Source organism: Mustela putorius, unplaced genomic scaffold (assembly GCF_011764305.1).
Source record: "Mustela putorius furo isolate JIRA1106 unplaced genomic scaffold, ASM1176430v1.1 tig00000508_pilon_pilon_pilon, whole genome shotgun sequence".
NCBI classification, from domain to species: domain Eukaryota; kingdom Metazoa; phylum Chordata; class Mammalia; order Carnivora; family Mustelidae; genus Mustela; species Mustela putorius.
In genome coordinates this window covers 3,047,147-3,070,965 of record NW_025421402.1, presented here as the reverse complement: position 1 = coordinate 3,070,965, position 23,819 = coordinate 3,047,147, and the positions used below count along the sequence as shown (strand labels likewise).

The 23,819-nt window shown below is 49.3% G+C and overlaps 1 protein-coding gene across 9 annotated transcripts in view; it reads right to left on the bottom strand.

Annotated features, from left to right (window-relative positions):
* Positions 1-1,883: 1,883 nt before the first annotated feature.
* PPP1R12B (protein phosphatase 1 regulatory subunit 12B) overlaps positions 1,884-23,819 on the bottom strand; it is a 220,815-nt gene continuing 198,879 nt past the window's right edge. For 4 of the 9 annotated variants that reach the window (XM_004756302.3, XM_004756305.3, XM_004756309.3 and 1 more), the window contains 4 exons: positions 20,826-20,879; positions 19,561-19,611; positions 14,360-14,540; positions 1,884-9,137 (listed from right to left, as the gene is read on the bottom strand). In XM_004756302.3, coding sequence (XP_004756359.1) covers positions 14,406-14,540; positions 19,561-19,611; positions 20,826-20,879 — 240 coding nt within the window. In that variant the 3' untranslated portion in view covers positions 1,884-9,137; positions 14,360-14,405. The remainder of the gene's footprint in view (positions 9,138-14,359; positions 14,541-19,560; positions 19,612-20,825; positions 20,880-23,819) is intronic. The other 5 variants (XM_004756304.3, XM_004756306.3, XM_004756312.3 and 2 more) reach the window with 3 other exon arrangements.

The following is a 23,819-nucleotide window of genomic DNA, read 5'->3' as shown; positions in this document are numbered from 1 at the left end:
TGAACTGAAATAAAACAAAGGCATTTGTGTGGGGTCTTAGAATTGCAATTCAGGGGACCCAGCTTCGGAGAGCAAACCGGCGGTGTCCCTTCAAGGGTAAAAGCCTGAGGTTTTTATCAGCAGATTGGAAGTATTAAGAAATGCACACAAGTTGTTTTCTAAAAATTATGGTTGGAGGATAGAATCACATTGTACAGTTGGTTTTCCGAGTACGGTCGGTTCTAGGAAAATCTTTTGCACAGGGTCCGACTGTTATCAAGAATGTGGAGGCAGGGGGGCCTGGGTGGCTCGGTGGATTAAGCCACTGCCTTTGTCTCAGGTCATGATCTCGGGGGCCCTGGGATCAAGCCCCGCTTTTGCCTCAGCATCCCTGCTGAGCAGAGAGCCTGCTTCCCCCTCTCTCTCTGCCTATTTTCTCTAAAAAAAAAAAAAAAAAAAAGAATGTGGAGGCAGCAGGCCAGTGTTCAGGCCTGTGCCTCTGCCTAGTTCAGTAGTTCAGTACGTGTTTTTGAAAGCACGATGAAGCGTCAGTCCCAGAATGGAGTCTCTTACGTTCTAAGGTTTCACGCAGGTCCACACCCCTAAGAACTGGCAAGGGTGAGGCCCCTTCCTTGGTTCGCTCCCTCCTGTGGACCTGTCTCCTCGCCTCGAGGACGGACCAGATCTCTGTCATTTCGAGAGCTTCCCCCTGGCTGAGATTCCCGCTGTGTCTAAGGGCAGCCGAGTGGGCGCGGGGCCGCTGGGCCCAAACCTGAGCTTGCCTGTCGGGTGCGGACACAGGAGGCGGCGACGGCACCCAGACCAGAAGGCGGATCTGGGCTTGCTGCTTTAGCTCCTGAGCAGGGTGGGCTGGGTAGCCTGGAGGGCTGAGGACTTGCCAGTGGTGGGTCTCCTGGCTGAACACGTGAGCTCTCCGCCATGGGCTCTTCCCCTTTGCAGAGGGCTTGCCAGGGGATACCAGGACCGGGAACAAGTCCTCATCAGCTCAAGCGGGGGAGAACAGGAGGAGAAAGGATTTTTGTGGTTTCGAAGGCCCTCACATCACACATGCTGCTTTGCCTCTGTTTCGGGCCCCAGGACAGGTCTGAACTCTTCAACCATGACGTCATGTTCGTTGTGTTGCTGCTTGGGCTCCGAGCAGCTGGGTGACAGCAAGGGAAAAGAATCTTTCCTCCCGGTGCTTGCGCCAAGTCAGTGACCAGGGATTTCCGCTTGGCGGCAAACACAGGGCTGAGCCAAGCTGGAGGCAGGGCTTGCTGGATGGAGAAAGCAGACCCGAACCTTGGCTGAGCGAGGTCAGACCTGGCCACCCACCTGCACCCCCGCCCGGGGGGCCTGAGCGGCCGCCCCCCTGGACACGGCTGCTTGGCTGGGAGTTCGGATTTAACCTCCAGTAACCCCGCAGCTTGGTCGCCGGAAGCTGCTGCGTGGTTTCGGCTCTCCTCAGTCACAGGGTGGCCTAGCGAAGACCACTATGCATACAGCAGAGGGCTGAGGGGGAACGCCGGGCGACCTCCAGGAGCCCAAGAAAGCCGCCGCCTCTCCAGCCCTCCTCTGCCCGTGTGCCCGAGCGTGTCAGTGTCCATCCAGACCGGCTCCGCCCCTCAGTCACAGAGCTTGCTCCCCGCAAAGAAATCACCGTATTCCGAGTCGCTCAACACCGGGAATCTTCATTTCTTCGAATGGTTCCTTTGAACGTCCAATCTCGGCTTTTCCTTGGTCTGACTCCAGAGATCCCACTTTCAGTGACAGTGACTCACTCCTGGCTGTTCCTGGGACAGAGGCAGGAGGGTGAGCACCCCCCACCCCGGTAAACCTGGAATGGGCTGCCCCAGATGGGACAGTCTATAGACCCCACTTCCTTAACCGTGGAGACACAGTCACAAAGTTAAAACACGGTTTTATTTACTCATTTATAAATATGGTCGTGTTTACAGGCATCATATAGATGTGAATATTACTCCCAAACTTTCAAACACAGAATACTTAATAATACTATATAATAACAACCAGTAAAACAAAATCATTCATCTCAGGGTTGAAAGGCCACTCAAAATTGCATAAAAATACATTCAATTCACAAAGCGAATCTGGCTCCCCCTCCCTAAATGCCCTTATCCCACCCCAGGTGTATTTACAATGGACTGAAGTTAATCCGTACAAGTCAGCTGAAAAACTTACATCTGGTGCTTTAACTGTGGTGGAAGTAAGGTCGGGAGTGAAGGGTGAACTGAATGGAGAAAACACAAAATTCAACCCCTAAAATGGGAGAGGCATGAGGACCCCAGGGTGGTTCTTCTAAGCTCTTCTCACCCCTAACTGATCACGGTCAAGGGCAAAGGAGGAACAGAGGGAGGGAAACCATGAAGCCAACGCCAGAGTCTGCAGGAGTCCCGTGAGAACAGGCTGTATCTTCTCCAGGAGCGGGGGAGCAAGGATGAAACAGGTTTCGTCCCTCCTCGGGGAAATGATGGCCCTTCCTGGGGGCCAGTGAGGTGGCAGGCCCAGTCTTTCAAAAGGCTCAAGGGACTCTAGGCGGAAGTGGCGTTCTTCTGGATTGCTGCAACCTCCCAGAACCCTCTCGCAGCCCTGCAGCCCGCCTCCTGGTGGTCTGTGCCTGAGCCCCTACATCCTCCTTCCCCTCACCTCTCGTTTTCTGGCCTTCCTCACCGGAGGACAAGCTGGAATCTGTCCCAGGCTTCAGTGGTGGGGGAGGGAGGGAAGACAGGGTCAGATATGTTAAGGTGAGAGTCTAGTGTTGACTTCACGTGTCCCTGTTCAGGATCTGCCCCTCATCCTCAAATCTGGTTTTGCGGGGACATCGGAGGCTCTCAGAGGCTCCCTGCAGTCAGTGTGCCTCTCCTGCCTCCTCTCCTGCAAGGGAGCAATGGGCTGAGGTTTTTTTCTGGGGAAATACTCTGTCCCTAGCTGGAAATAGTCAAAGCTCTCAGGACAAAGACTGAGTAAGCTCCACACGGCTACCCATGGTCTCCCTGGCCAGGCCACGGACAAGTCAGATGGGCCCACCATTCAGACCTCCTCTCTGAGAGGCTGTTAGAACGGCCAGGGACCTTTGAAACTAGAAGAGGGGTGGTGGTGGCTGTGGTTGGAGAATGGGAGTGGAACAGGAACCATGGCTGATGTGTGGAAAACCTCCTAAGTGCCACTAGCGCCAAGTGAGACAGCAGAGAACAAAGAATGGTGGGAGATGGGAGAGGAAGGGTGAACGAGAAGTTTCTTTGCTTGTAGGGACACAAGAGCATCCTAATGTCACCTTAAGGGGACACCCAAGAAGTTTACTGGAAGCATGAAGGGGAAATTTGGAGGAGAAATAACAGAAACTATTACTCTGGCAGATTCACAGTCTGAAATGATGAGCAGATGGGACTGGAGAATGGCTCAGAGAGAAAGCCTTTTGGGGATTGGAAGGGCAGGGGAAGAGCAAAAGATATGAATTAACAGAATAACAGACTTGGATAACATTGATCCGAGCACACACCAGGCCAGCAGATGTGCACATGCGCGTGCATGCAGGTTAGAAGCAAGGGCGATCTCCCAGTCGTTACACCTCTTGAGGTAAGATCAGATCATTCGTCAACTCATCACTCACCAGTGGTGTCTGTCTGTGAACAAACCTACTCCCTATACTCTTCCGGGACACTGGGTTGCAAGCCACACCTATGCTCAATTTGACCCTCGACCACAAATCTCAAAGGAGAAGTGAAAGCATCTCTTCCTCTGCAGTTGCTAGCAGGCTAGTCAAGATTCTCGAGCTGGTTTTTATCAGACCCCAGAGACCACCTCCCCCCTAGTAGCTGTGACAGTAACAGTTCCTGGGCTGCAATGAAGTTGATCTGTTTTCCAATCTAATCAAAACACAAGCGATCAATAGCTGTCCTTGATAGGGTCTACTGCTCCGGAGCAATGTCGATAACCATTAGGGAAGCTGATTAACATCTCTGCTCTGCGGGAGGCAGAGGGACCAGGGTACCAGGGACCAGCACTCATTTCCCTGCTTGCGGCTCCACTGCTCAGTGACCCTCCCTCTGCTCCCCCTCCCCTCCCCGCTGGCAGCCTCCACCCTGCTCTTCTTTCTGCCTCCTTCCCATCTTCCCACCGCAGCTCACTGGCCACCTTCACTTTCAGGGTCTCTGGCCTTTCACTCTACTCACACCCAGTCCTGCAGGAGGCTCTTTGGAGCCGAGCGCTGTTCTATGCCACACCGTTGTGTGGACTTAGGGTCTCTGAGCTCTTCCTGCACCAGCGGTCTCCTCTGCAGACCTGCTTAAAAGAAGGATCACCCTGAACAGCACGGGAACCTCCTACTTTGGATAGTCCAGAACCCAGAGGGGCTCCCCAGAACTAAAGGTTGAGGTTTTTATTGAGGAAAACTCTCTTGCTGCTGTAGGGCAGAATTTAAGACTATGGGTAAGCTGGTGCTAAGCAGAGGGGCCATGTCTGCCCTTTGGATGTTAAGGGCCATGAAGAACACATTCGAGAAGGCTGACGAAATCTATGAAGCAGTAGCTCTATTTCCTGTATTAAAACCACCTGTCCGAAGGCTGCCTGCAACAAATTGCTTTCTATCCATTTCCCCATGAGCTCCAATTTCCACCTCTGCAGGTTTTAATATTCTTACCGAGCCATTAGGAGGGAAAGCAATTGCAACACCATTCCATTTTACCTTCCATATTAAATTCACTTTCTAACAAGGATGAGAAGTCAACCTTGACGTGCTGATGTTAAACAGTACGAATCCAGAAGAAAACAAGATTTTTTGCCATTAGAAAGAGCAAAAATTCTGAGTTAAGAAATGTTCTGATCTTCCCAGGAATAAATATATCACAGAATTATAAGCCTAGAAGGGATCTTAAGGACAATCTAGTCCAAAACTGCATTCTGCAGACAGCGAAGGTGACTTTCCCAAGGTCACATGGCTACTAAGAGCTGGCCCTACAATGCAGCTGTTCTGACTCCTAGGGGCTTATCCTTTCCTGTTGGCTTCTTCTGCCCTCAAAGCTGCCTTGCTTATTGGGTGAGGGGACTCACATCCTTTGATGGGCTGAAACCTGCCTTAAAAATCAGTGTGGGGTGCAAGCTTTGCAGTTAGAATCGGGCCAAGATTTGGGGCTGCTGTGTGTCTAGAGTTAGGTGTGGTGCTGGCACAAACAGTGGCCCTGGGAAGGGCCAGGAGGGAAGGACTGCAGCCAGTGCCCATCTAGTGTCACCTGTTAAGCTCCAGTGGAACCAGTGGGGTGGTACCAGGAATTGCCCCCTGCCTCATGGCTCAGCTGCTGAATCCTTCAGGCTTTTCCTTTTGTGGGGCTGAGCAACCTGGAAGCTGAGGAACTGGCAATATTTTCAATAGCTCATCTCTCCTCTCTATGCTTCTCCCACTGCAGAAGGACTGCCACCGTGGTCGGGATAGAAACGCTGGCCTTTGTCTGAGGGGAGGCAGTCTGTCTGTCTGGCTAGGGGAGGCTGCACTGGGGCCAGAAAGCCAGAGACCAAACCAAATGCGTGGCTTTGAGACTTTCTTCTCCTCTCATCCGTGGCTCAGTTAAAAGCCCCTGAGAGTTCACGCACGATTTTGTGGAATTCACAGGCTAACACATGGGGGTTCAGCTTTCTCATTTCTGAGCACAACCACTGAATAAGCACGTTTTGTTTTGGGCCGGGGAAGCCCGTGAAATGATCCAAACCAGAGATCTGAAGCCTCCTTCACCAGAGGCCTCAGAGAGCAATAAATGTATCTTGGTCTCAAACGCGGAGAGGGAGACAGGAAGGGGCAGAAAGAAGTGAGCACATCCTGTAGCTGGATAGGAAAAGCCAGGCGGGTTCCAGGAGATGTCAAGCAAGACTGCCCGAGAGAGAACCCAGCACACTGCACAAGCCCAGGGCATGTCTGTTCTCCAGATTCTTTACAGGCAACACCCCAAGATTTGCATGACCCTGTTGCACTGGAGACTGGGACTGGGACAGGGGCCATCAAGCCCAAGAGCTATCTGGAAAAGAGTAAGCAGTCCTTGAAGGCCAAACAGTTGAAGCAGTGAAACTTCAGCCAGAGAATCTCTGGAATGGCCGAATCATTACTCCCGAAGGTGTGGCTTGATTTTGAAAAATATCAAATTAATGAGAACAGAGGATATAAAGTCGTACCAAGAACCTTCTCGTCCTCATCCTGTAAAGAGTCTGAAAGTGACCCAGCACAGCTGAGCCCCAAATTGTTGGCCAGACCGGCAGTATTCACACAGCCTGAGCTATCTGGGGTGCTCTTGGGTATCCAGACCAGTAGGTTGAGGACAGGAGGTCTGTGGCCACTGCAGAGACCAAAAGCACAAGTGGAGGGAGGCCTGCTGCTGTTGGCGCCGAGAGCACACGGCTGGCCATTGGGTCTCTAGACATCACTCCAGGGCTTCCAGGCAACGCAACTGGGAGGAAAGGGTATTTTATTCTCTGGGAAGGGACCAGAATTCAGTCTATCTGTCCAATAAAATTAATTGCCTAAGAGAGAGTGCCTGAAATTACCTGGGATGGTTTACACTTTCATGGTTTTTTGGCCATAGAATCCATTATTCCTGAGATTGAAAAGCTTGTAAATTTTTCATCACAAGGAAAACTTTCTGGCAAGAAAAGGCATCTTTAATGTGAAAGGGCTGTGTGAAGCAGCAGGGCCTAACACCCACCTAAGAGTTTTTAGATTCTGTCCCACGCTTTTGAAAGGCACAAACAGATGAGGGAACTGTAACCCTTTTACTTGGTCTATCTAATGCGAGAGGGTCAGGGTATTTTCCTAATAATTCAGCTTTCCGTTCCTGAGAAAGAGGCAGGAACCACCCCCATGCCTTGCCCAATATCCAGGATGTGCCAGGAGAATCAATTAGTCAACACCTTCTGTTGATTTCCCCTCTCCCTAGAATGAAGATGATGTTTATAGTGAAAGTGAGGAAACATTTTACTCTAATTTAGCATTCCCTGAGAACTGAGCTGACAGTGCTCCCAAGGTCATACGAAATCCTAATCAGTAGTGGCTTCTCCTGGAAAATGGTTGGAAACGGAAGAGAGAATTCTGTATATTCTAAAAATGGGGTCTTGCCAGAGGAGACATGTTTCCTATTCTGGAATTAGGACCTCTGGTTTAAAGAGCATGTAACATTTCAGAGGGCCGTGAAGAACTACACTGTCGTTTTTGGGAAAGAAATTAAAAATGGGCAGAGATGGTATATGTTAAGAGAACGGACCACCCTAAGCACTGAATACCATGGGCCACTCTAAAATGAGGAGGATTTACATGACCCGCACACTCAAACCAACCTTGGGAGAAAATGCCTGTAAAGGCTAAATACGTCAGGAAGATGGACGAGATGTGACAGGCAGGAAAAGTATGCCATGTGAGGGATGCGTTCAAGGGCTGGGAAAACGCTAGTTGGAAGTAAGGTTAAGGGGAGATGACTAACGACACGAGGGGCTGTCACATGAAAGGGCAGCACTGGACCGTGTGGAGCCCCCACGGCAGACCTCGACTCATCTTAGGAAAAGCTTTCTGGTTGTCAGAGTTGCTCACCTTTCGAGGGACAAAGGTGCAGCTACCTGATGGCGGGCCAGAGCTGGGGCAGTGGGGTCCCAGCGGGGGTCCCTCTAACATGACAATGGAAAGCTCAACCAAATGACCTCTGGGCTTTGCCACTCTAAGATTCTGAGACTCTCGTCAGTGGGCTGGAAGTATCCCATCCCTTTAAGCCTCTATTAAGAGGTCATTTCTCCTGTTTGCTTCTAGAAAACAAATGGTCTCTCCCCTACATCTAGCCACTGGAAATCATCACATTCACCACCATTACCACAGCACGATCTATCTTCTGTCCTCTTTGTCACAAGGTTGCAGATGTCCCCAGATAGTCTACTCACACCAGGTATGTGTGCCTCCACTCCCCGGTCCACCTCCCACCCAGCCCAGCTCTCGACTCCTTGCAAGGACCTCCTTTCTCATTTGGAGCAGGTGCCAGAGTGAAGAGAGGAAAACAAGGTCGAAAGGAGGTGAGGCAGAATGGCGTGTTCAGAGCCCAGATTTTCTAATAAGGAAAATCACTGTGTAGGGAAGACAAGTGGGAGATGAGAACAGTGGGCTGACACTTATGCCATGGTCTGGCTTTTCTGCAACAGGGCCAGCGGTGCCGACAAGGCAATTCTTCTGGTCTCCAGAGCGCCCCAAGAGAAATGATTTTCCATAATGGCCAAAGACAAGTGAGGTCAGATGCTCTGTTCTAGCTCTTACACAATGTGGTAAGGTGGACGAGGGACACAGGAAGGAAAATAGAAGGATAGAAAGAAAAGGAATAAGGAAGCCAGGGTCATCTGAGCCCTGGGGAAGGGGGCCAGGCATGAGGAAAGAATAAGAATTAAGACGAATCAGGCATGTTACTGGGTTGTTGATAGAAAAAATAACAGTAACACCAGCAAAGAGTAAGAGAAAAGTCAGTTCCTGAGAGGTGCAGACTAGCAGAGACCTTCAGTGCAGAGTCACGGTCACCTTGGAATCTAATGGAAACACAGCTCCAGAGGCTGTCCGGTGGTTATGCCAACATCCTGTTTCCCTTGGCATCCCAGACAGGATCCTGGAATGGCCACCGTAAGACTCACCTAGATCAGAGGACACTGGGTCCGTGTAAAAGGCTGTGGGGTACTCGTTTGGGTAGAGCCTTACATGTTTGGATCAAATCCAGTGTGGACGAGTAGCTGCGCAGCAGGGAGTTGGGACCCACAGCTGAGCCTGGTGGACTCCCCAAGGCCTTCTCCAGATGGCTCGAACGGCTCAAATGATCACAATCATGCTTCAATTAAAACTGCCATAAACTCAGGGGGTGGGGGGCACGGGAGGGACAGGGCATTCAGAGTGCGGAGGACGCGTATGGTGCAGAGGAGGTGACTGGAGGAGGGTCAGAAAGAAGTCCTTCCACCAAAACATTCACTTCATTTGGTTGGAAGGCAATGGCTGGAAAAGAGGGGTGGGAACCGCAAATGCTGCCCCTTCCCTCCCAAACTGGGAGCCTAGTCTATTTGGATAGTTTGCTGATGACTCTGATGAGGGCACCATTTTCATCTTTCAGCCTCTGGTTGTCGGATTTCAGTTCTGTTAACACCTGCAGGGTGACAGAGGGAAAGGTGTGTTAGAGCTTGGAATCATCACCTCCGTACCGTCCCTGCCCAGGCCAGGCCAGGCCAGGCCAGCCCAGCGAGCGGGGCGTTCGGAGGCAGCATATGCAGGGTACTGCCACCACCCTTTCTCCCAGAGAGGGAAGTCCCCCGAATCTTCATGTTTGTTGAGTTGGTGATGTGCAAAGGGAGATGTGCATTAGGGAGACCACAGCCCTCCGTCTTTTGAACTAGCATATTCAGCAACAGCGTCTTATTTCACGTTCCACACCACGTGTCCTTTCATTCTCCTGAATTGGTAACTGTTCACAATGGTTCTGGCGCTTGAACTCATTTCTAGCCTGGAGATAGTAAGGAGTGCGCCAAAGGGAGCTGGTGAGGACACAGTTTCTCAGGAGAAACTGAGAAAGGAGTCCTGGTCAACTAAAAGAGTTAAGGGCAGACACTGCTTCACACCCCATCAAAAATAGGAATGCAAGGGGGCGGGGCACAGCTTGGCTTTCTGTCACACCCACAAGATTTAAGGTCCTCCTCGTGCCTTCTGTGATAAAATCCACCCAAATTCCTGCCGGCCATACTACATGTGTCTACTTTCAACCACTAAAACCCAGGGAGTGTACAAATTCGGTCACTGCACAGCTGTGACACACAGAAAGCGATAGGTATGTATTGAATTCTCACCCGGAGCTCCCTGTGGGGAGCCACCACAGGATACCAAGGGTCCTCAGTGGCAGTTTTAGGGGATAGTGTTACAAATCCAGGAAATAGGTGCTTTGGAGGATGGGGGAATAGAGATTTCTATTCTATCAGTTCTGCCATCTTGGAACACGACACAGTGCTGTTCAACAGGCGAACAAAGGAAACACGGCAGCCCAGGCCCTAGTCTGGACAGCCAAGTCTTCAGAGGGGACCGGACAGGCTGGCAGGTGTGCTGAGCGTCTAAAGCACTACCATGGGACGTTGCTGAAGGGACAGTTCCTGTGTGGGCCCTGCTGGCAGTTTAGGGAGACTTCGGTTAGAGGGGAAGTACATCTTCACCGTGAAAGCTACAGAAATCTACATCTACATCCCATCAAGGCAAACGTGCTTTGATGTATTTAGTCAGCAAACCTACAGGACTCCAGCAGGAGGTGAGGTTACCAGTCAAGGTGGCCTGGGCTTGGAGATCATGAGGCCTGTTTAATTCTAGCTCCAGCACTGCTACTAACTACCTAGGGGCTCTAACTGTACATTAAGAAACAGAGTTTTTGTTTCCTCAATCTCTTATGGAGGATGTAGCCTTGATTACACGAATACTATGTGTAAGCACAAATATATGTATCACAGAGACATAAAGGATTTGTATTAAGGGAACGAAAACAGCAGTGAACATCCATAATGGGGAAGGTCTCACTCCCATCGGCTCATTAGTACCGCAAGAGTCTGTGACACAGGTGCTATCCTTACGTCTACAAATGAGGAAATGAAACTTCCTAACTAGTCCAGAGTACCCAGCTCTTAAATGGCAAAGCTGATACCGAGCCCATGTGTGCCTGACTCTGAAGATGATTCTTTCATTACGGAGGTCGTGTGGGGGCGGAAAACACAGCCCCAGAAGTCCAGAATTCCAGCTCCGTTGCGGTCATGAATGGTCTCTATTATGTTAAGCAAATCACTCAGTTTGTCTGGGCTTCCATTTCTGTGTCTAAAGAATCCATCATCATCTCTGCCCCGGTCGCTCATCAAGTTGGGCCCCTTTGAGGGCCCCGGGAGAACCGCACGGGGAAGTGTGCCGACGGGCAGGACGTGCTCTGCGATTCTGGGGATTCTCACTCACGGTGAGTCCTCCCATGAATGTGGGATGGCAGGTAGGTGATCTGCAAATTTTACTACAAAGATTTTAATCCAGATAGTATCAAAATAAAGTTGTGGTCCTTTGCCTCTGCCTCCCCTACCTCCAGCCTAATCAAAGCTGTTCTGGCTGCTCTCTTCCGAGCCTCCATCCCTGTGGCCTTGGCTACCAGATCGAATGCTCAGAAAGCTCAGTCTGAGAAGATTTTTAGAAAAAGTCAGCCAGGTTGGCCCCACAGTGCTTCAGCTTCCCATCTGCTCTCCAATGCTCCATCCTGGATCCTACAGCCAGCCTGGGTGTCAGTGAGACTCTGAAAGTCGTATTTCCACTACAGCGTTCCATAGGCAGGGAAGGAGCTGTACGTGTCGTTGGATTTCATTCCTCTGCCAGCAGCTCACCAAATCAGAACTGAGCTGACCGACCCCTCCCTGCTTTTTAAACGTACAAACAACTCGCTGGGCCTGGTGATTTATTTCCACATTAAGAACTCAATTCTTTGAAAAAAAAAAAACCCAAAAAACTTGGACAAGGCAATTTCCCAGCTGCAATATGCTACAACTGACATCTTAAGGGAGTGTCAAAAAGTACAAGACGTGGAATGTAGAAATCAAGGGGGAAAACAGTCTCATAAACTTGACTCTCAAAAGGGAGAGGAGGAAATGAACAGTGTTATCTGATATCCACTTGGAGTTAAAGAAGGATTAAATAAGAACACATGCGGAAGCACTAGAGAAGTATGAGGTTTAATGGAGCTTTATCATTTCAGCCCCCTGGAGGTCAGCTTTCTTAACTGCTAAATTACCAGTTCACAGGTTTGATGGTAAGGTGTCTTGGGCAAATAAAATTTCAGTGCATGTTTTCCCAAACATGACTTTGTCCAGCCTTTGATGAGGAATGTGTTGAAGAGGGAGAGGATATGAGGGTCTTAAAGCTGCGGAGTCCTGGGAAGGACAAGGCTAGCTGCAGGGTGATGGCAGCTCAGGAAGAGCCTTACCTAGGCTGCTTCGCTTCTGACTACGTGGGAAGTGGGGAGGGCGTCCCACGCTTACATTCTTTTGGAAATGGCGTATACAACACATTGAGATGATGATTTCTCTAGGGGATTATTAAAAAACAAAACAAACCCCAAAACACCCAAAAAGGCAGGGCAAACTTTCTTGGCCACCCTGTCAGTTTGGCTTAGTTATTCCCTCTTTCCTTCTGGTGGGTGTTGGCAAGTGTTTTCTGTAAGGGGCCAGACAACTGGTATCAAGCCATACGGTCTCTGTTCCCACTACTCAACTCTGCTCTTGTGGCCCAAAAGTACTTATAAACATAATGATAATATGTAAACAAATGAGCATGGCTCAGTTCCAATAAAACTTTATTTCTGGACATCAAAATTTGATTCCATTATTTTCATGTGTCATGAAATAGTCTTTACCTTTTGATTTTTGCCCCCCGCCCCCTCACTATTTGTATGGCTTATGGGCCAGACTTGATGGGCCACAGTTTGCTGATCTGTTACATGTGCTATGCAATGGTTTCTTTTCAGTGGCAAAATCTTTGGGTGGTAATGGCTGTTGAAGAAGTCAAGAGTGCAGAGAAAGCAGAATGCTGTCCCCCATCCCTCAGCTGCAAAGGTGGGGCACACGATCAGATTCTTCTTGCACTGTTTAGGCCATATGCTTAACAAATGGCTAAAACTCTGTGCCAAACACGAGGCAGCTAAAATCACAGTGGTTGAGTGCTTGGGTCTGGAACGTGACATATTGGGTATGAATTTTGGTTCTACCATTTACTCTTTGAGTGACCTTGGACAGGTTACTTGATCTGTAACTTGCTCTTCCCCCACATGTTAAAATGACTGTTCTGGGGAATAAGTGAGGAAAAAGCATAGAAGGTACTGTGCACAGGCCTTAATAAATGATAATTGTTACCTTAGTTATTAACCACTGAAAGCACAAGATCTAGTTTTGCTCCATACTCTATACTATGTTGCACAAAGAGGGAAACTAAAAATAACTGGGACATCTTCTGTGGGTCCCTAGTTCACCCCTGTCGAATTTCCCAGTAATCCTGAGGCTTACTTTAAAGCATGGAGCTAGGACCTGACATGGCACTCGGTAAGCTGCCTGGTGCCAGGCCACGGTATTACTTCCCTTTCAGTTTTCTTTCTGTGCGTGATAACATCTACAGCTGGTATTAGCTCAGCCCTTAAGGTAATTTGGGTGCTTGAGATCTAGTGGGTATTAGCTGCCAGCTACTGACCCTGAAGGCACAAGCAAATAGGCAGAGAAAAGAACAGGCGCTGGTCAGGACTCATTAGATTGTTGCTGAAAATTAAAAACTCATTTCAAAGAGTGAAACTGCTCAGCGGCGGTGACCCCATCACACCACCGCGGGATGGGAAAACAAGTTATCTGTGAGCTTGTCTTTCAGGCTTCTACCAAGGAAAGGCTCCAGGTTAGCAAACATAGTTTTTGGTTCCCAGCTGAGAAGAAATCCCTCCTCTCTGCTGCAACGACTGTCATCTCCTTTGCAAACCGACTCCCATTAGGGAAGGTCTGGCTGTGTGCGGGTCTCATTTATCCAGGCTGTGTTCTGCCTCACAGCCCACACACTGGCTAGGGGTGGGGGTCAAGGGGCACATCCTTAGGACCCAGAGATTTGTGACAGGGAGGAGAACGATGCCTCCCGAGGAGGGGGAAGAAAGCAAAGATTACTGCAGAAGGGAGGCAAAGGACAGCCAGTTCTACTCAAATGGTGGGCAGGACAGTGGCGTCGCTGGTGGGGGAGCTCTAGCCTTTAGTGCGAGTCAGCCCCACGCAGCATGTCGTCAGATGTGGAAGACTTCGTTCTGTCTGGTACGTTCTGGGGACTGGGGCAGGGCGGGGAGGGGGGCATGGGCCCACCAGGCACTACATACATTCAAAGCTCCCAGCCAGGGTTCAGAGTCCCTGCCTTTGGTTACCCCAGGCCCAACAAGAATTTGGAGTCCGGGACCAGCCCCCATTGCTCCAGCGACCATGATGTACTTGGGCTGCTGCCGACTGAGCAGCTCAATCTCAGTTCGGCAATGACCCCACCAAGTCTGCACATCCACAGGTATGTGTGCACGTCTGTGTACTCCTATGTGTAGCCGAGTGAGCAAATCCACATTCAGTCTCCAGGGGAGGAGAAGGTGATGTGGTGATCTTACCAAATAGACCACCGGCCCAGGTAAGGGTTCCTCCACGGCCTCCCCTTGACCTAGGCTGTTATGTCTCACTCTGTGGTCTCAGTCCTGGCTCTTTCCATCTGCAGATGACCGACACTTAGAGGCACCCACAATACGGTGGCTCCGGTGGAGGGGCATGAGCACAGGGCTTCTGGGTCCAACAAGAAGAGTGAACATGCCTGGAGTGGTGGAGGAGGGAAGTGAGGTGGAGAAGAGGGGCAAGAACTAGAGCTCCTGGGTTTCCGAGGACTCGACGGACTCCGAGAGTCTGGCCACAACTCGGGTCAGGGCCCTGTTCTCAGCCTGCAGTTGCTCGTTCATCTGCTTCAAGGTTTGAATCTGTTTTAGCTGGTGGAGGTTCTGTAGAGAGTGAAACATGGAGGGGACAGACAGACAAAAGAGAGACAAGACAGACCAGAAGAGATAAAAGTAGGACAAAGAAATCACGTGACTTTCTGTTTTTTGTTTGTAGTTGGCATGCAAGAAAGGAAATGAGGAAGGCAGGAGTGATGGTGCAGGATGAGAGGAGGGACGAGGGAGAAGAGCACCCACGAGGGGGAGAGCCGGGCCTACGACTCTTGGCTAAGGTCTATCTACGCTGCAGGTCAGCACGTGAATACGACCACCATGTTCTCGAACAGCATGTGCGGATGGCTTTTGAGAAGGACTGCCACCATGTGGCTTGGGCCTTCTGAACAGATTTAACAAGCCTGAGCCACAGCCTCAGGGGCCCTTCTTCATCATCAGTGGGGCCTGGAGGTGAGGACTCCACGCATTCCTAAACCCAGCTGTGGCCCTTTCCTCTCTCCCTCCTCTCATCGTGCCCCATACTTAGCCCCTATTCCTACTCCCCCGACCCCCGGGTCCTTCTCTTACTTCATTTTTTTATTTAAAAAAATGAAACAAGGAAAACAAAAGAGAGGCCTGTTGTTTAAGTACCTTCTGCACGGGGCATGTACTGTTTAGAAGGCCTAAGGGGCACGTACAAGCTAAGAGACAGGCAGTGATCAGCAGGGGTTTGTTTTGGGGTGCCTCATTAACCCTGCTAGTTCTCCACTGCAGTCCCGAAGCTTGTTCCAGGATCCAAGAACTGCCAACCCGCCTTTCACCTGCTAGAGGACTACCTGCGTTGTGAAATTCACAGCTGACTCTGCTTTTTGTCCCAGCTCATGAACAGGCGGGCGGCTGCTTGGAGGTGTTCACATACAGACTCGTGCGCTGAAAATTACAGCTGTGCACAAAAGTTAGAGAAATAAATATCCAAGACAGTGGAATTGCTTGGAGTGATGTACTAGTTCAGACCTCACTATTTGTAAGTGTTACAAATGGGACAGAATAATCAGTCCACAGATACTCTTCCTAATACCTCATAGCCCATAAAGGACCTAAAGACTTCAATAAATGGGACTATATCACAGGCCTCCTTACTGTGACTGTCCTTCCCTAAGTGGTTGTCTGTACTGACCCTGTAACCAAGACCTTCAGCTCTTTGGGAGGAGGAAAAGGATTTTATTATGTAGGGCTTCACAGAGGAAGATGAAAAATCCTGCGGATTACAGTGATGACAAACCAGAGAGAAGTCTCTCTGGATGTGAGGCACAGAAATGAAGGATGAGCAGAGTTAGAGTTGGACGTGAAGAAGCAAGAAAATGAAAGGCAGCATGAGGCGGGGAAAACAGTGAAAAGGAAAAACAAGCAGAGACAAACTGCAGAATATCTCTTTCCCCAGAGAAGGAGAATGAGCACCTTGGCAAAAAGGCAGAGCAGCCCAACACTTCCATGGAGCCATTGAAGGGTAGGGACCAGGCAGTGGTTCTTACCCTCTGCAAGCATCCTGGCCATGGAGAGGACTGAGATCAGAGGAGATCATGGTGCAGCATATGGAAATATTTAAAGAAATGGGCAGGGACCAAATGTAAGAACCAATAGAAAGTCCCTGGCTCTCACCCTTCTTTGGTGTTGACCTTGGACCAAAGCTTTCAACATAACCATAGTCATTACGTGAGTGGTCCTTGCCTCCTAGGGAGTCATATAAAAGGCACGAGCAATGAAAATGATTCAGTCTAACAAGTGAGTACAAGTAGATCGAGGTGGAAGAATTTGGAAGTTATCTGCATGAGGGAGAGAGGCAGGAAACCATCTGGTGGAATGTTCCGTAGGAAATAGTACTGAAAATAAGGCAGCAAGATGGAGGGGAGGGCAGGGCACAGAGCAGGGTGGGCAAGGGCAGGATCAGCTAGTGGTATTTCCAGAGTAAGTAAAAATAAAAATTCCAAGAGCGATCTAAAAGGGGAGTGGCTGCCGGGCCCCTCATGCAAGGACCTGGAGAGGCAGGGAGGAGATCTGGGAAGGAGGCCAATGCCGAATGGCTGATGCAGTGGAAAAGTCATCCGGTCTGATGTGGGCCAGACCCAGTGCAGCCTCGCACAGCTCGCGCCGACATGCACACCTGTCAGAGGCTGGCACATCATTCCACTCCAATCCAGGATCTGAGTGCAGTATGTCCTGGGGAGAACTCATAAATACTTACCTTTCTAGTAAGGCCAGAAAGATGCAACCCATGTCACAAGCTCAGAGCCCCATGCACATCTGGGCAAGCCCAACTCAGGGTTCCCCATTTCACGTGGCCTTTGCACTTTATTTGCCAGAATCAGAAAAACAGGCACCAGAATCCTTGAGGACCTGCTGGATCTTCACTGGAGGTTCACTGGAGGTCAACCTTCAACCTGCTCCCTACTGATTGCTCCAAGAGGTTTGAGCATCTGTATAAACCAAATACGCAACAGGCATGGGGGCTAACTGGACTTTAGTTGTACTGGGTCCCAGATTTGATAAGACAGTTACCTGTGTGGTTGACTGGCTGCCTAGCACACACAGATTTTAACCACTGATCATTCCCAAGAGGTTACTGATCACAAACTGTAGCCTGGATGAAGGAGGACTTGAAAGCTACCCAAGCAGCTTCTTAGACTCCTTTAAGGTCAGTGACATCAATTTTACGATGTCTGTATCTAAATATTTGACGTTTTTGCTTATCTCAAGGTATAGACACAAACATGAAACTGGTGTTGGCTGTGAGGCTTGTATGTTCCTCCCACTTCGTCCTCTAGGGGGAGCCGGATGATCTGTAAACCTGGTGTTGGGCTTGGACCTGAGCCAAGGGCGTTTAGGGGCTTGAGAAATTGCAGGTGTGTCTTCTCCATTTGACTTTGCAATCGGTCATGGAGAATAATGGCAATTGACTGAATGCATCCATTTTTAATCAAACAAACAACCCCCCCCCCCAAAAAAAAAACCCAAAAAACTCAACAACAAAAACCAGTTTCAAATCAATGTGCCTATTTTTTGAGGTCTAAACAGCCAGAATCTGGCTTCCTTTGATAATTTAAACAACTGGATCTGAAGCTGGCTGGCAAACAACTTGAGCCTGAGGGAGTGAACACCTTCATGTATTTTGATCTCTTGAGGAAAGAAAGGAACTCGTGACCTAGTTTAGGAAGTCCTCGCCCTGACAGAACAGGTAGAAAGAAATATGGAAGCCTATCTCAAACCACAGGCCTGAGAACAACTAGAACCACTGAAGGGGCTCTCATGCTCGGCAATTTAGGATCGGAACAGAAATAAAGAAGGACCTCAGCTGCTCCACTTGGCGACTTTCTGGGTCTTTGCGTGCGGGTCTGGGCAGAGTAGTGCGGAGTTCTGTGACAAATGGGTCTGGGCTAGCCTTGGGCTCCGGGGTCCTCATGAGAAGGCACCACCTTTGGCTTCATTTACATGTTCCCGATCAGCATTTAGGCTATTCCTTAATGAGCACCACCGACAGCTGCCTAACAGCAGAGCACAGACAGCATCTACTCAAGGGGTTTCAAAAATGGAGGAGCCCCCAGCGCAACCAAGAACTGTGGATATTCATTCATCCAGAACTGTTTAGCTCTACTAACATACTGCTCGAAATGGGAGAGAATACTTCTGTGCTCTAGGTGAGGTGTGTTTGGAAAAATTCAGAAGAAGGAGAAGCTAAGGGTGTTGGGTCATCCTGTTTTTACCATAGGAGAATTAACCATTAAGTGTTTTTACTTCTTGTTGTTTTACATCAACTTAAAAGATATAAGTGCCACTTTTTGGAGATATAAATAGGTATTGCTTGAAATTCTATGTGAATGGGATGTTACAGTTTTGGAATGGTGACTAAGAACTCAAGGGCAGGGCATCTCTCCCTCATTCTGGAATTATATAAAGAGTAACAGGACTACGAGCACTGGATCTTCTGTAAACCTGGGCCTTGTCAGGTGCTGAGAAGTTTTTTCTTCAGTAAATAACCGATTTTTTTGGCCATTGTAGTAATAAATGTCTCTCCTAAAGTGCTCTAACTGCATATTAGAGATGCTCGCTCACAGCAAGGGCTCTGGGGATCTGCCTTGTACTACCCCAGTGTTTGTTGATCCCAGGTCAGGAAACCCAAGTTTCATCAGACGAATGCTTTGTATGATATAGCTGGTAAAATAAGATCCTTGAAGTTTAAAAAAAAAAAAAAGAAGGCCAAAGCCGAGCAAGTGCTAGGTGACTATGGGCATGCGGCAACATGTACTCTCAGGGCTCAGATGCTCCCACGTCACCCCAGGTGGCTACCCTGAGCAGCAGTATGTCCCTACTGCTTTGCAGGCCCCTTCCAGAGCAGGGATTGCCTTTTCTGGGTCGACTGCCAGTTCTCAGCACTCAAAGCTGCCTGGGATGGCAGTTGTTCATTAAAGCGGCTAATGGAGATGATGGTCATTGCAGGGCACAGTCAAGGGAGAGGGGAAAGCAGTAAGCCGGGGGGTGTCAGTGGGGGCATGAGCTTATTCTAGTGGGCGAGTGCCGAATATTACTGAATATTTCGGGGGAAATGGGCTGGGGCAGGAAATGGATGTGTGAATTAATCTGCATTCTGCTGCAGAATGACTCAAACTGTGTCGCAGCGAAGGGCTGCGACAGGGAGGCACACCAGCCAGGAAAGTCTCTGGCTGTGTTCAGGCTTCCCTGGGCACCGCATGGGAGGCCTAGAGAGCCGGGACCCTTGTTTTAGCCTTTTCATCCAGCCCCTGAGGGTGAAGCTATTGCTTGGAAAAATCTTAGAAGTTGACCTTAGCTTTGTCTCCAGCCTGCAGACACCTCCCCTTAAGCCAGAGCAGCACTGGTTCCCAGAGACGCTGCGAGGTGCCCACAGGGGGCCTCTGAAATGGCTGAGGAGAGATGCTCGGCTCCTCTTCACACATCTTCTCTTCTGGAGGAGGTTGAGTGTGTGGGGAAATCTGGAGGGGCAGGCCTAGGCTCAATCACCCAGTCCTAGCAGGCATTTAGGGAATGAGCACACAAGGGAAGAAGAAAGAGCTCTCCATACCTTCATCTCCTCCTCCATCTCTGACATTTTCCGCTCCAGGGCTCGCCTCTCCTGTTTAGAAACAACGAGACTGTTGGAACATCGACTGGGTTTAGAAGGGAGTCAAAATGCTGCCTCCCAGGGGCCACGTGATCAGCAGTGTCACATCTCAGGCAAACCTCACGCAGGAGACTAAGAGACTGATCTGTGGGATGAAACTACTTCATTGATAGAAATCACGTGACTTAAATCTCCATCAGAATGTTCGAAGAGAAGCAAATGGTAGGACCAGGGTCCTCTGGATATTCTGATTTTATGGAATTTCAAGTGACTGCCAGTGACCAGGGCCCTTGTTTTCTATTAATAAAAGGCATCCTTATCTTCAATAATGCTCCCCTCAAATTCCTAAGAAGCTGCTTCTACCATGATGGGGAGCAGATGGTGAGTGGGGAAGCAGCCATCATTATCTGGGAAGAAACAGCACCCTTCCCCCTAGTCCATCTCTCTCCCAGCAACCCACTCCTGAGTTAGCCTGGACTCTGAAGATTCCTTGATTAGATGAGATGCCAGTGAGATTTTGTTACAGGCCAAGGAAATAAAATATAAAACTTTGCTGCTTTCCAAATTAAACAGGAGGGATGAGAACATATTATACCCTTAGGGTCAAATCACAGCTAGGGTTCATCAATAAATCTGAGTTTTCCCAATCCAAGAATGTCAAATCCCAGAAAAATATTCTGAATGCAGTTGGGAGGTCAGCAATTGAGCTGGAATGTCCCCTCCCCACTCCCAGTCAGAGTGAGTGCAAGATTCTGCTGGCTCATAGAACAAGTCAAAAGACCTAAATCAATGGCAGAGGGTCCTGCGGAAAGCTTCCTTTCTGTTCAAGGTGACAGGAAGGGGAAAGAAACCTTGGTCCGGATGTGTAGATGTGTGCTGATTTACAGTAAACCAAAATATACTGTAGGGGTGTGTGTGTGTGTGTGTGTGTGTGTATGTGTGTGTGCAGTTCTGCCTATAGGCCAAACCAGTGCATGGGGATGACCTTCCAAGGACCCACCCCAGACCCTAAGACTGGACTAAGTGAAAAGCACTAACCATCTAAAGAAGCCAAAAGGACTAGCAATCAAACTGCTGTCCAGAGTCACACAAAAAGAATTTATTATCAAGCTAGGAATGGAATGTGGCAGAACTCCCGCCTTCTTAAGACAAACTTTTTCCACTGGCCTGAACAACAAAGTCAGAGAAACTCAGATGAAACAGAGCAGGGGAAGAAACACACATACCCTTTTCTCCATCTCCAGCATTGATGATCGGTCAGAGGTCTTCTCTTGTTTCTGCTAGTGCAAATTGAAGACAAACAGTAGTCACTTCGATTGTCTCAGGGTCACTAGGAAGCCCAGTCTGGTTCAGCTTCACCGTGAGACACCCAGAAATAGATGTCAGGGCTTGGGCTCTCACTGGGGCAGAAGCCACTAGCTAACAGATTCTGATAGATCTCTAGGGCTGACATTATTGCCTCTCTGAAGTTTGCAGGATTCCCATGAGGGAGCAGAGGTGGTAGTAATGCTTATTAAAATTTAGCACAGTCCCAAGTGCAAAGACATACCCACAACACAGACACACAAACATTTGTTAGGTCTTCAACGCCAACTGTCTCCTTCTACCTCACCGCCCCTCTCTTCTCCTGGTCTGTGAGTAATCTCACGACTCAGATGAAATGAAAAGTGGCTTTTCTCCTTTGAAAGCTAGAGGCTCATGAACTTGAGGGTCTAAGCCCCATGGCTCTAAGCAATCCCTTTGCACTTGTCGTCCTTCTGCTTTGGGCACTGACACGGTTTCTCTTTTAAAGCAGTGGTGTGCACACGTGGGCGGGCTTCCCGGGCTTCTGGGAGCCCACTTGTGCGATCAGCCCTGCTTTGAACTGAACAGCTCCACTTTTATCTCTTTTGTATACTGAGCTTCCAGGTGAGGTGAGATTTTACCTGAACAAAAGACTGGAACTTAGAACATCTTTGATTTTTGCTATAAATGTCACTGAAGGGCCAAGAAGATTTAGCCACCGTAGCTAAAAAGTAGAATAACTTCAGGTAGTGACTCTTAAACAGGGACTGGAAATGAACCTTAAGTTCCTTTTGGCGGTAGCACTATAAAATTTCTTATATTTAATAGACTATATTTAATAAATACGGGGTGTTTTGCCTAGTACCATGTGCAAGCAACACTTTAAGAATACAGAAAGTATACTGGTCTTTTGGCAAGAGGTTTCTTTTTTCAGAATGTTAAGGGATAGCTAGAGCTAACAGTAAAACTCTGATTTCTGGCTCCTGTCCTGGGCTTTCACCTTCTGTTCTGAAGGTCAGGGCTATCTGCCTTTCCACTGAATCTACTAGAAGCGGAAGGAAAAGAGAAAAGGCAGAAGTAGATCCGGGCGCTGGTTTATATCCTCGTCTGACTCCCTTCCCTGAGCCTGAGAAGCACAGAAGCTGTCACGATTTCAGTATTTTCATTTAGTCCCCTTCTACAGAGTGACCTTAACTAGTTCACTTCTACAAAGAACTCGTTTTGTTTTGCTTTTAAAATCTTAACCCCGTTAGAGTTAGGGCAGACCTTTCATGTAAAACATCGCATGTGTCCATGTGGTGAGTGTCTCCCTACGACGTGTGGGGCTGACAGGCTCGCCTCCTCTCTTGCCAGACACTCGATTTGTCGTAAACAGCAGAGGACTGGTTTGTAGCACCACTGTTTCTTCTGAATTTCCATCACTTGTATTTGGCAAAACTCAGTATATTCAGACACACCCAGCAGAGCGGTTGGCTAGAAAGTAAAGCCCTTTTCCCCGGTGACTGGAAGGGCTGATTTTATTTTCAGTGTCCCCCGTGCGAGTCAATGTCACCGCTTGTTAGCCTGCTCACTGCTCCGGAGCTGGAGGAAAAGCCAAGAACCCCTAAAGGTCAAGAAATGTGCTTCTGAAGAGAGTGGGGAGCAGGTGACATTGGATCCTCCCATGGCTCCTCACGTGACCACCCCCCTCCCCATTTCCTGTAAAATACCCCCGGTCATTCCTAACGGGAAGCAGCAGCAGGTCTGTATTAATTAATTGTTGTCAGTTCGTGGCACGACTCAGAAGAAAAGTCAGCCTTCGGAATCTTCCATGGGTGTGCTGTGAATGAGACGTTCTGCCTGCCTCAGGCATGCTGGGGTCAGCGGAGCCCTTGAGGTTCATTTAGTTCCATCCCCCTGCCGTGTGTGTGTGTGTGTGTGTGTGTGTGTGTGTGTGTGTGTTTTCTTCTGGATCGAGACCCACTTTTCTTGTCCCACTGCATCACTCTGTGCACAGCTGTCCTCTGCGCTACAGCAGGTCTTACAAACCCCAGCCGAAGAGCCATGCTCAGCTACTCCAACCAGGCGGAGGGGGACCTCTTCCCACTGACGGGCAGTTCACAGGCCAGGCCACCCACTGGGCGCCTGGCTGGGCCCCTCTCCGGAGAGCGCCCGTATTCCAGCTGTCTGCAGTTAAGTCGTGCGGTCTCCCAGCGCCAGCTCACCCCATTCCAGAGGGGATGCCGTAAGATGATCAGAGGTGCCTGAGCACCCCTGTCCCACCGAGCCCCGAGTATTCAGTACTGTACACTCCTAGTTAGGCTTTGCTTTTCCATTATATCATACAGCCAGAACAACTAGCCGTCTCTGGTTTTCATTTATGGCTTCCCAGTAAAGAGCCATTTTTACCTCCGTTCAGCTTTCAAAATTCTTAGTCACTGGGCATTCCAGGAGGGTGATAACTCCATAGGTTTCCTGTTAACTCAGCAATCACCCAAGACGGCACTTGCTGCAGTGTTTGTCTCACTGGTGATGAGGTTATTGCCTCTAGTCCCCTCTAAAGCGTTGCCTAATTAAATCAGGCCTGGCAGTAAAAGGGTTTATCTGGTCCGTTTGCCGCTAACATTCCTTATTCCTAGGCTGAACAATGGTGGTGGCTTGAGGAGGTAACATATGCTGTAGGACAGAATCTTTGCTTTGGGATCTGGTTGTACATTCTAACAAGACATTTGTCCTTGATTTCTTTTTTAAAGAGAGAGACAGAGAGCACGAGAGAGCATGAGGAAGGGGGAGAGGCCGAAGGAGCCGGAGAGAGAGAATCCGAAGCAGGCTCCATGCCCAGCAAAAAGCAACTCAGGGCTCTATCTTAACGACCCTGAGATCATGATCTGAGCTGAAACTGAGTCAGATGCTTAACTGACTGAGCCACCCAGGTCCTCCTGTCCTTAATTTCTTGT